This window comes from Falco punctatus (assembly GCF_963210335.1).
Source record: "Falco punctatus genome assembly, chromosome: 2".
In the NCBI taxonomy this organism is placed as follows: Eukaryota; Metazoa; Chordata; class Aves; order Falconiformes; family Falconidae; genus Falco; species Falco punctatus.
Genome location: NC_137581.1, coordinates 91,767,653 through 91,780,923, shown reverse-complemented (window position 1 = coordinate 91,780,923; position 13,271 = coordinate 91,767,653). Strand labels below are relative to the sequence as shown.

General features: G+C 37.2%; 1 protein-coding gene across 2 annotated transcripts in view; it reads left to right on the top strand.

Moving 5' to 3' along the window:
* The window catches only part of CDKL5 (cyclin dependent kinase like 5), a 142,308-nt gene that overhangs the window by 93,754 nt on the left and 35,283 nt on the right, over nucleotides 1–13,271 (top strand). For both annotated transcript variants that reach the window (XM_080377127.1, XM_080377128.1), the window contains exons 8-10: nucleotides 2,202–2,292; nucleotides 6,754–6,943; nucleotides 11,325–11,405. In XM_080377127.1, the coding sequence (XP_080233253.1) occupies nucleotides 2,202–2,292; nucleotides 6,754–6,943; nucleotides 11,325–11,405 (362 nt within the window). The remainder of the gene's footprint in view (nucleotides 1–2,201; nucleotides 2,293–6,753; nucleotides 6,944–11,324; nucleotides 11,406–13,271) is intronic.

Here is a 13,271-nt window from a genome sequence, read left to right as displayed (position 1 = left end):
TTAGCTGCTGCTTGTTGCTGGACACTTAATACCTGGCTGTGACCAAGTTCCAATAGACTGGCCTGGAAGGAGGAGGATGCATCCTTGACTTATTAATTCTTCTGGGCTCATGGGCTGCTAGGCTTATATGTTACATTAGGACATGTGTTTATTTATATCAGGCAACACCTTTTCTTTTCTTTCTTTCTTTCTCCCCATGCCTCCTCCCCCCCCCCCCCCCCCCCGCCTTATGGGGCTTCCTACTGTTCATTTTGGCCATCCCTGATTTTTATAAGTGTAGCTCCTGGTTATCTTCCCTCACTTCTTTAAACACATGAATGAAGGACTTTTCACTGACAAGATTAATCAGATAGGTCATGTAATTTGAAACAGAAACAGAGCTGCCTAAGTAGTTCTAAATATAGTAACGTTTAGAAATTTACTCAGTCCTAACATTGAAAGTAATAAAAAATTACTTTCCAGCTTTTCTCCAGCAGCATCAGTAGTGTTCATTAGACTTTATGGGAACAGATCAGATTTATTATTATTTTGGTTCAGCTTTGAAATATGTGTTCCTCAGCACACATGCCTTTTAGTTTACCAAGTCTTGAAAGTAGAGGTATCTTGCAAAAAGTAACAGGAGTAACCTATGTCATTAACAAGTTTATCAGTGTTTTCTCAAATCACTAATCTAATAATAATAATCTGCATCCAAACTTTTACTTCAGTTTAGAGTAAATTAGTGTTCAACAGGGGTGAGTGGGGCTGGGTGCATTCACACTAAGCTGCCAAATGGGATACACTTTTGGAATACTGGAAAAAAAACTATCAAAAATTTACAACTTTACAAGCATAGTTGTGTGGGAAAATCAATTTTGGCAGCTTCTGCATAAGAACTGTGATATGAAGAAAATTTACTGTTGGATTTAAGTAGCACCTATTGATTCTGAAAATGAAATTATACCTTAACTCTGCAACACTCTGGAATTCTTATACTTTCTTCATCATTCATGCAGTAATGGAAAGACTCATAGTGATTTCACTGAAGTAAATTTTGGACCAAGTTTTAATGCCACATCCCAGTAAGAAAGCATTTTTATAATGTTGCTTCTGAATTTCATTCCCAAAAACTCATCTAATTTTGAGCTCTAGTAAGGAGCCTACACATCTGGAGTCTTACTGCTGAGATCCATCTGTCCTGTCTGGCCTTATTATTAATTATTTGTTTGAGAACAATAAGACACTACTTTTTCTGAAAACAGTGCCAGCATCTGCCCTAGAGTACTTCTACATGAAGAATCCAGTAACATCATTACTGTGGTGCTCAGCTGAATTTTTGTAAATGAAGGAGAACAAAAACAAAAATTAAATTATTACTACATCTGGGTTTTCCAGTATATGCACTCTTCTCTCAGTCAGTGGTGTTAATTGTTATGCCTTAGGACAGGACTTAAGTTTTGATATAATTGCAAATAAGTTTACTTTTTATTATTATTTATTCTTAACAAAATGATGAGGAAGTTAATTTGGACTTGGTTTCTGATCCTAATTCATTAAGAGCCTTGTTATGAATGTGATGCTAAAGCAGGTGGGAAGCTGACACATACGGAGTGAGCCAAATGCAGATATAAAGCAGTTTTGCTGATATTTGGGAGACTCCTGCATTTTGTAGTTTTAGGGAGATGACCCTGTTCCTTGCCAGGTCAGGCAGGGAGTGCTCTTAAATGAGAATAAGACATAGTTTTTTAGCTAGTTTAAAAAATTTAATGCAGTAAGACTGTAGTAGTTAGGCTCAATGACTGGAGAAGTCTGCTCCCCATGCACGTGTTACGTTTCTGATGTTATGACTCTTCTGCAAACAGTATCTCTGTGAAACTTAGTGGCAGTAGTTCAATAGATTGCATGATATACTGTCAGGTAACTTTTATCAATCTTTTTTGATTATGGCAAGGTCCAAAATTAATAGCAAAACCCCATAGACTAATGAGGAGAGTATACAAGTGAAGTAGTCATTAAAGCAGACATGCTGACTTGCACTGTCTTATCAATAAAAGCTTGCATTTCAGTAGACAAGCAATTTTTTGGAGGCATCATTCTGTACTAGGGATTGTAAACAATTTGCTTCTATATAAATAGGTGTGACCTCTTGCTGCCAAAATCAGTGGTGATATGCATATTGCATTTAAAATAGGGTATAATCTTTCACACTGTTGCTTTGACAGGCTTTGCTCGTAATCTCTCTGAAGGAAGCAATGCTAACTACACAGAATATGTGGCTACCAGATGGTACCGCTCACCTGAACTCTTGCTTGGGTAAGTACAGTTTGTAGAACTGACACAATAAATCTTGACTGTTTACATTTTTTCAAGTGCCTTTTTTAAGATTTACCCATGGAGAACTGTGATTGATTAAAGGGAAGATTTCAAGAGGCTTCCAGATTTTCGTTGATTTTTGTTCATTTCCAGTACGTCAGCATGAATCATTGATGTGTTGACCTCTCTCGAGGTGAACCGTGTTTAAGTGATTAAAATATGAAGCTGAATTATAACAGATACACTTCATGTTCCTGCCCCCTCCACCCCAATTCCTTTCAGAAGAGGTTTTCATGATAGTCCTGTGGCCTGAAATGTTCCATCAGCCTTGTGGTGGACATCACATAGCCATGGCAGTGCCTCTTACACCAGCCTCTTACACTTACTCTCCTAGTTGTCTTCATTCTTTGGGTCAAAACTGTGATTTGGTTTTCATTCCCAGTTGCCCTGTACCAGCACTGCTGAAGTGGCTCAGAAGGATGGTGTTAGCTTTGTACTAGTCCAGAAGAATTTCTTGAAGGAAGCTGTATGAATCATTTCAATAAAGCAGAGAAGTCAGTGTTCCATTACCTGTGAAAGCAGTAGTTTACATGAGTAGGTTCAGCCAGACAATTTAGTTTTACTTTTTCATTGATCTCTAAAATGAGTGTTTTACTACCTCACAGGGTTAAACAGATTCTCAGATACTATATGAAGAAATTCATAGGACCCAGAAGGGCAAAGGAACAGACAAAAATAACTGGAGATCTACTATATGTGATCTTCCCATTGTATCAATTTTAACACTGCATTATTCTAAACCACAAGAACACTCTCACAGAACACATTTCCTGTAGGCATAACATAGATGTATTTATATACACATATTCTAGAAATAAGGAATTGGTGGCCACAGAGTGAATCAAAAAAGTACTGGTCATTCCTAAGATTCTTTAAGCAACATGTTTCACGCTGCTGAGAAACAAGTCTTTGTTTCTTTTGATTAACAATGAACTAGACATTTCTTGAATAGGTAAAGCATTAGTCAATAAAGTCACCCCAGTATTCCCAGAGCTGTGCTACTCTTAACCAGATTGGTAGGCAGTTGTGTTATTATGTGCAGAATAGTATGTAAAGTTGCCATTAAAAACATAAAAGCTCAGGTTTTCATATTTTGGAGAAAACAGATATTATTAAACTTCCAAGAAAGTGTGTGTGTGTGTGTGAAAATATGTAAGTATAAAAAAAGACTTGTAAAGAGAGCATCCGTTTGGCCTTTTTAGTTACACATTTTACTCTTTTGTCTCTAGTAGTAATGAGGATTTAGGAGGAAAGGCATGAAAAGCTTGACAGGCTTATCGTTAATCTAACCTGCAGTTTTCAAAACTGTTTCATTACCAAAGGAAATTTAACAGGAATTATGTCTGTTTGTAATTGACTAAATTTGTTTGATTAGCTTGTAGTGGAAGGGAGAGGGTATGTGTATTTAATGCATATCATTCATAAAAGAATGCTGGTGTATTCTTTTAATGCCAAGTTTTTCGGGCATGAAGTGATGTATGTTTCTTGGCAATCCCATTCTATTTCCCAGACACTCATCTTACCCATTCCCCCTTCCCCTGCATTTATCAAATCTTCATAAGCATCTAATATTCAAGAGCCTTGCCAGGATTATTAAATATATACATTTTAATGAATACAGGTTTATTTTTAATTTTTTTAAATGCTCTGTTTTGCAATAAAGTTCAAGACTTAAATTTCAAGGGAGGAAGGAAATAGCTGCCTAATTATTCACAGAACATCCAAAATCTACTCACTTTGGAGAGCCTCAGGTAACTGTTAGTGGAGTACTCTGTAGCCTTCGGTGACAAAATATTGCTAAAAGCCAGTAGATTTTAAGGCATACCAAATTACTAGATGAAAACATGTTTTGGAGAATCTAATTTGTGTGGGAATAGACTATAGTACTTCTGAACTGCGGTCTGTCTGACCTACAGGAGTTATTTCCTTTATCCAGCCACAGCACTCTTGCGTTGTTTGCTGGTTGTGATCTGACAAGACCAATCTGAGCTGTCAGTAGGAGTTCTGAGCATGCCTTTTTAAACAAAAAAGTTGCAGTTTACCGTGCCACTGCCTTAAGAAATGGGTATTTTCAGAGTTGTTTCTGTTTGACTACAGAGCGGAAACTTCTTAAACTGTGATTCAGCTTCCTTCATTCTTGTGAGCAAGGAAAGATAACTGTCCTTGCCTCAAAGAAGTTTTAGCCCATTCCTCAGTTGTAACTGTAGCTTGTTCTCCAATGCCCCAGCCTACTGCAACCTTTCCCCCATTTCGCATTTTAGTGGAGAAACCTGCCTATTAAAGGGGTTGCAAAAAAAGATGTGCTTGTTTTTCTGTCATAATGAAAAGGTAGGTTTTTTCAGTTGTACTCTCAACAAACTGTTTTGCTAACAGAGCCTCAGTTTTCCAGGACAGCACAGAGTATCTTCAGAGCAGATCCTTGGCTTTGGAGTCTGTTCTTGTTGTGTTGCCTTTTGCAGTGTGGAGAAAAAACAGTCCTTTTTTGACACTCAGACATGACCTAATAGGTGGGTTGGACTAGCAGCATCACAGAAAGGACCAACACCGAGTCTCTCAGCAAATCCATGAGCAGTCACTATGTGAGATTAGTAAGGGAATTATGAACCCACAGAGACATTGTAGTAGTACTTGGGGAGTTTTGGCATGCTCTGCTTTGCCACTGGTGGTTTCTTGTCAGCAGTCTATTCCAATGGGGCAAACTTTGATTTTGTGGTGGTTGTTTATGAAGGGACTGCAGTGTCTCATGGCAGATTCTGAAAGGCAAATGGTTCCTGAAATTTTGGTGTCCTACTGTAGCTTTACTGGCTACTGCAGACTCCTGCACTAAGCATCTCAGTGGGTATAGTTTCACTTAGGCCAGTCCAGCTAGAAATGCTTTCTCACTTTCACCTAACTAAATCATCACAGGGATTACAGAGTCCTCTGGCCAAGTGTCCTCTAACTAATCATGAGTAGTTAATGGGGAAGTGTCAGATATTTTTGTCTTTAGTCTGAGGGTGTTCTCTCTCTAAACATCTTCAATCAGCAGCATAAGGAAGGGATGAAGGGAACAGGTTTAGGATACAGTATCTCACCTGCAGTTCCTGGTGCTGTCTTATTCCAGAAATCAGCAAGCCAGCTGTAACTTAAAAACTTCTTGAGAGGTTGAGTTGTTGGATTACAAGTTTCAAAAAGAAGAGACACAGCAAAATACGTTTTCAGTTCAATCTTTATCCCAGTCTTCTTTTTATATGCTTTTTCTTTGACACAAGAATTTTCTGGTTGTTCTGCTCAAAATCTAAACATCTAAAGGAGATTCTTGGAGTAAGTTGGATGTTTACAAAAATTTTTTACAAATTCAACAAGCAGGAATTCAGGCATACAGAGTTGCTTCAGTCTACAGTAGGAACAATGAAAAGCCAAAAGTGTGTAGTGCCTTAACTGTTGCACAGTTGAGGTGAGCCGCTAAGAAAGCTTGCTGAGGCACAGAAACTTAGAGTGCAAATCAGAAACTGTCCAAAAGGATTCTGTGTTCCTTCAGTGTTCATGCCTTTAGATTGAATGTTTCAGTGGTCTACCACTCTCTTCTTTTCATACAAAACTTCTGCTCTCTACATTCCAATTTTCTGTCCTATGTGTGTTACAAACCATTCTCAAGCCCGTAGTCTCTCCCGACTAGAGTATCCATATTGCCTCTTCTTACATTAAATACCCTCATATATAGTCTCAAGAAAAGCTGGTATACCTCTTGCTGGTGTAACACTCACATCGCTCTAGTTTTATTTCTGATGAATTCCCTACACGGCTCCATTGCTGACCTATCTTCTTTTGGCACTAGTAAAGTACCAGGTGCTTTTCTCCCCAAAACCCCACCTGGGGCTTTTGTGATGCTTTTGTTGCTTCTTCACCTGTGTTTTTTAAGGAATATTTTTCAGGGGCATTCTGTTTTCAATTAAAATTTCACTGTGTGAATACTGAAAGAAAGATTTCATATGATTTCTGTCCTCCCAGTGGCCAGACCCCGTATGCCTATTCATATGTTAAGCACAATACAAATATAATGCAAAAATAGAGCACAGTCATTTACTCCTAGAGAGAAGGGAAGTTATTGCTGGTTTAACTGGGAATGATTACTGCTTCGCAGTCAAAAAGATTATTCTTGTACGTAAGATTTTTCACGAAGGTAACCAGATCCTTGGGGGTACTTGAGAATTCCTCTCCTGGCTTTTCAGCAGCAGCGGTACATCAGACAATCCAGGGGAGAAAAAGTGAGCTTGGTATTTGAAGTAGTTCCTTTAATATCAAAGTTTATTTGTCTGTGTGCTAAGGAAGCGGGCCGTAGGAAATATGGCAAATAAATTGAAACAGCTCAGTAAGAAAACAGTGTCAATGGGTGAAAGACTTTGTATGTTCACTTTACAGAGCCCCTTATGGGAAGGCTGTGGATATGTGGTCTGTAGGCTGTATCTTGGGAGAGCTGAGTGATGGGCAACCCTTGTTTCCTGGCGAGAGTGAGATTGACCAACTCTTTACCATTCAGAAGGTGCTAGGCCCACTGCCAGCTGAGCAGATGAAGCTCTTCTACAGCAACCCACGCTTCCATGGCTTGCGGGTAAGAGAAAGCTTTGTTCTTTTTTTTTCATTTTATTTACTGACACAATATTTACAGGATTGTCGTTGTTGCTGTGAAGATTCTTCTCATTTACGTTGTACATTATCTATTGCATGTGTTTCTGTGTAAATATAGGATATTTAGATTATAAGGCTTTCATAATTCAAAGTAAAATTCTGATTACACCGGTATTGAGTTTTATAAATATGTTTGTTTTACTGTTAAAAGTTGATTAAAGTTTTCTTTTATTTCTTTGACTTTTTTGGCTTGCAGGTTAGCATTTATACCCAGCTTAGCATTGCCCTGCCAGATTTGCACTGTGAAGTTTAGTGGCATAGCTCTGTCAGTTCAGGGTGTGGAAAATTCATGCCTGTCATTTCAGGCTACTCTTACGGAAAAATCTGAGTCATAGATCATGGCAGAAGAGCTTTTTGCCTTTTGACTTGCATTCCTGGGGAGTTGGTATTGGCCACGTGAGTAAAAAAGCTCTTCCTGCTGACGGCATTGTTCTCCTTTCAGGGGTTTGCCAATACCATGTAATGACTTACTAGTGTGGAGAAGCTGCTCAGGTTGGGACATGCAATATGGCAAAATCCCAGGAGCAATATATAATAGCTCTGTTATCTTTAACAATACCTGGTCATTGATTGTACTCATGTTTCCTTGTCGTTCAGTTTTGATTGTCTTTTTATTAGTGAATATTGCTTAGAAAGGTGAATTTGTGATCTTGATAAATGGTCTGAAACTGTTAATGTAAAATCCTATAATGAGAGATACAGAGGATTTAGGAGACGTGATATGTGCTAAAGGCTCAAGATTTGAGTTTTACTCCGTAAAAGAGAAAACTCAGACAATGAGAAAGGGAAAGAGGGGGGTCCTAGTTATGTTAAAATGTGTTAAAAGTTGCCATAAATTGGGTTTAGCTGATGATGGTAAGAAAAGAAATAGTCGTCTTAAGGCGTTAGGATAATTATTTTAACTACAAGGATAGCCAACGCATAAGAGATTTTGTTGAAGTTTGTAGAGCCTTCACCAGTGGAGGGTTTAAAAAAATTATTAGACAAGCATTTCTTGCAAGGTCCTATTTGTATTTGATCCTGTTTAGAACAATGGGCTGGGTGGGATTTTCTGTTTTAAAAAATTTATAACCCCTTATCAGGAAAGCAATGCTTTAAAAGTTGTAAGCAAAGTAAGTCCACTGCCTGTTCAACATTATTTTGCAGCAGTTCTAGTTGTGCAGTGTAATCTTATTTGGATAAATACTCTGTAATATCTTAGAATGAGAAGGAAGTATCTTTGTTTTGTTGCTTTAAAATACAGTAATTGAAAAAGACAGTGTGGACCTAATGTAATTAGCACGGGTTTAAAGTTTTGAGTCTCTGTTGTTATCCTGGATCAGTGGTTTATTACTTGGCCTCAGACATGTTGCTGCCTTCGTAGCCCCATCTGTAAAGTCAGAACACTAATGATGACGACAGTGACATATGCCTTCCAATAGAGAGTAGTTTTTGAATAGTGAAGCGCAGTCTGAATAATGGCTTAAACATGAAAAATACTTCAAAAAATACTGGTTCAGAATGTGATATTCATTAGTTAATTCATAGGAAAAAAATATTCCGTGGTATAAGACAACCTTAAAAGTACATTTTTCTGAATGTAGCATAGTGCTTAATAGTGGAAGATTATCTGTTGCATAGCAGATCATGCAACATATTATTTACGAGCTGGATCTGGCTCTGGATATTCACAAGATAGAAACTAGTCCATGATGTAGAATTGTTTATCCATATGTTTGGGCTTTGTGATTTTCTGCATTATGGTAACTGTAAGTACAGTATTGTAGCACAGGATTTTAAAATTTCTAATATGAACATTCCAGCACCACATGCACATGTATACAGATGCACATTTGCAAACTTTCTATCATCTCTTCCTTCTAGTTTCCTCCATGCATATATATAGACACAGTTTTCCTCACTGCTGAGGTTTAGGGAGTATTTAGTGGTCTCTTTTCAGTCCTTTTAAGGAAGAAAACATCCATGGTATGTTGAAGGCCCAAGGAAATAAAATAATATGGGATCAGAAAGTACCAATAGGCTCATGCTTTTATGGAAAATGTAAGTGGTAATATAGGGCTGCAAATATTGTTCTACAAGTAAGTTATAAATAAGCTGGAGAATCTGAACAGTTCCAGTGACTAGCCATCTCTTATTACTGTTTTGCATGGCTTTGGCACATTTTCATGTTGCCCTGATCATTCTAGTTGTAAAATCTTCTTTATTATGGTCATTCTACATGAAGACAAGAATATTTTGCCATTTGGTTTATGCAAAAAGTGGAGGAAACATAGAAGCCTTGGTTCATCTAAGTCACTATCCAAAATCAACGTAGTAGACTTGGACTTAAAATAATTCTTAATTGTTAGTAAAACACTTCAAAGGAAAGCACAGTAAAAAGAAAAATACAGAGACAATTTAGGAACAAACACATTCAAACTAATGTTCTTTCATTTTCCTTCAAAGCTCACATAGTGTAATTTATGAAAAGTAAAGCTAGTACAAACAATGGGCAACAATCCGTAGTGGTCGAACACTTACCCCTATACAGTGAATATGCAGTGCATTTTGCTTCCAAATAAAATGCATTTTTGGAAATGAGTGTTTGTACTAGGTTGCTCTTTAAAGCATAGGTTTGAAGCTACTGTTTAATCTGAGGGTGAACATGTAAATATATGCACCTGACTAACAATCCCTAGAGGTAAGGGAGAGCTGGAAAATGTACAAGTGAAAGTAAAGGAATAAAGGTCTTTAAGACTCCCTGCTCATTGACACTTTAGACCAAACATCTAGTTCTCACATGTTTGTATACTATAACAAACTTCCACATAAAATGTTTATCTTCAAGTGTTGATTTTTTTGTTGCTGTTGTCTGTCTTAATCACTGACTTGAACTTTGTTGTTTTCTTGTATTTGCAGTGATTTTTAACTATAGTTGAGTATTTTTTGTGGGTATATTTTGTGTATGACTGGAGCCCATATGGACATACAGCGATGGCTTTTATGTGCCAGTAGACAAGAACATTGCATGCTTCCTATTGTTAGTATTCTTTGATGTCTTAGCTTAAGAGGGCTTTTTAGAAAATGCATGGGATGTGGGATCAAGCCAGGCTGGAGCTGGAACACTTGCATAGTATTAGGCAAATTCCACAACTCTGGGAACTGCTAACAAAGTCTCTGGATCTCAGTTGTGTACATTGGGATAAACTATAATTAATGCTAATAGGCTAGCTGATCATTTGTTTTATTTGTTTTGTGGTTTTTTTTTCCAGAGGCTTCTCTGGTATTCAAATGCATAATTTTCTCTAATTCTCTAAAATCAGCATAAGTTGGATCCATGAGGGTTTTTTTATATCTCTGTTGGAAATCCAGCCTTTCTTTCTAATTCTGAAAACATTGGCGTATATGTTTAGTTTTGAAATTTGAATTTACCTCACTGAAATCTGTTTGTTCTCTGTCAATTCAATACATGATATGGTCTGGAAATGGTTCTTTGTTATGTTTCTTTTCAACTGGTTGTACTAGACATTACATTATAGTAATGAAATATTGAGCAACTTTTCTTTCATTTGATAAAAAGAAAAGATTCTGTCTTCATTTTATTCGACTCTTGTCTTGTTTACAAAGCAAGCAAAACCCCCCAATTCTGTACTTTTTTTTTTTTTCTTTCTTCAAATCATCCCTGCCTGTCCTGTTCTTTCTAGACAGGGCTAGTTTAAAATGCTGCCTTCATCAGGTTTTGTCTAGACTCCAGTTGACAAAAGAAGCCCTCCAGCAGTGTGCGCTACCCCTCGTGGTGTTGCCAGATCTTAACTACAGCATGACCACAAGAGTAATCCTTAACCTTAAACCTTTGGGTTTTTCACTAAAAATTTTGGAGTTGTCTGTCAATCTTTGGTATTTCATCAGTACTGTGTTTGCACTCTCAAATTCTCTCAAAGCTATTTTTAATCTTTCTCTAAAGTATGTATTACTTATGTTATTTCTGAATCTATTTTAAACCTCCCACTTCTTGTCAGTCATAACGCCACAAACACATCTATAGATCTAAGTTGATTATTTCTCATTTGAGAGATGTTCCTTGACTGCCCTACTAATCGAGTATACTTTGTCTGGTTGACTGGATGCAAATCATACACCAACAGTTATTTGTTTCATTATAATGTTTTATAATGTTTCATAAACTAATAACTTTTTCAGTGCATATGATTCCCATTAATTACATGCTTTGATTCACTATGGAGTTTCTTTTTTTTTTTGAAACATTATATTCATGTATACCTTGTTTACATTCTCAGTATATTTGTGCTGTATTATTTTTACAGTTTCCAGCAGTCAATCATCCACAGTCTTTAGAGAGAAGATACTTGGGAATTTTAAGTGGTGTATTGCTTGATCTTATGAAGGTAGGAAAATGTATTTTATTTTCTGTCCGTAATATGTAGGAAAAATGTAAGTGACACTTTTTTTTTTCCTAATATAATATGTCTTAAAGTACTTGCGAACTTCCTTTTGAAATGTTTTGATATCACCATTGCTTGTAGCAAGGATTGATATTTCCTAGAAATCAGGAAAATACCCTTTGCAAATGTCAGGAGAGTCTGTTCAAATTTTGATAATTTGATAAACAGTACATAGTCCAGACAAAAGAATCACCATCATTTGCAGCAATAGGCATTCACGCTGACAAACATTCAAATGCACAGGTTGCCTTTGTAATGGAGCATGAGCTCTCAACCCATAATAAATGTAGATAAATCCACAGAGTATTAAGCTAACCTGAGTTGTTTTTCATTTGTTGTTGGATAAACATGAAGATGTGGACAGTTGTCAAAGACAAAGTTGATGCACCATAGTATTTTTTTAACCCAAGCCTTTAATCTGCTTGCTATCACTCACCTCTATACAGTGTGTATATTATGTTACTCTTCAGTCCTGTTTTGGAACAAGTCAGCTAGTTACCCATGGCCAAACTGGGATGTGGTCCTGAGATGGTTTCTTACAGGGGATCAGTAGAAGCTGGCTCCCCTCAAAATGGCCAAACACTGTAAAGCATTGTGCTATGCATTTTTTGTACCTTATTCCTAGGTGTGCAACACCTATTGTCCTTGTTGTACTATAAAAACATCACCATGGTAAGATGCAGTACAACCCTCCAATTATTTCGTCCACAGTAAGCTGAAAAAAGAAGTCATAGTGTCAAAAATTAGGTTTAGAGTCACAGGAATGTCACCTAAGAATTCAAGGTGATCGGGACTAAATATGAAGAGTGGATATGGTTAATGAACTCTACATGAATTGTGTGGTGCCAAGTCCATCTGCACCAGTTGTCTTGGAAACCAGAGGTCATTTTATTTGGGCTATACTTTGCTATTTACTTTGTTGATGTAGCTAGCAGAAACTCACCACATTTGCTCTACTCTTCTTAAATGCAACTGGTTCAAATCACTTCCATTTAATCTCCCTGCATTATGAAGAGAGTCAGCATAACTTTTAGCTTGGTTTCATGGAGTCCACAAAATTAGGTACCTCGGTGCATGTAATTGCTTGGTTTGATATTTTCTGTTCACAGAATTCCTATTTCTATTTTCTAATTCACAGACACTTTTTCTGGTTATCATAGTTAGCTGTAGCTCAAGCTGTAGTAGCATAATTTGCAGAACAGCAGTTTCAAGATCATTCTTCAGGCCATTGTTACACGTGCTGGGGCAGGGTTTTTCATTTTATCCTGATTTTTATGTTATATTTCAATGTCTTTTGGGTTCTTTTGGTGTGATTTAGAAGTTATAAAGTTGTAAACATAGCACTTGAATTTTAGGGAAACACAGGTTTCCAAATAATTCCATTCCACTTCAAATAATTCTTTTCAACCTTTCTGTCTGTATCTCTCCCTACAAGGTGAAAAAGGTCAAGGATTCTGTAGAGAAAATATTTTGTGTTTGACTTACATAATTCAGGAATTGGAACATTGTTAAAGAATGAGCAAAACACTACAGGAAGAGAACAGAAGAGATCTGTGGTTAAGTTGCGTGCTGCAAATGCTGCACATACTTTGCTGTTTGCCTGTCTCTTCTCCAGGCACTGGACAGTCTGGCATATGTCCCTGCTTGGTGTGTTCCTCATTATCTGCATTCCCAGGGATCTCAGGTCTGGTTACTAGATTGCTGAATAACGCACACTTCAACTTATGCCAGCTAAAGTAGTGAGTTATTGATATTTAGAGAGCATTTCTGAACTGAATTAATGAAGAGGCACCCGTTTGGCCCTGTGGC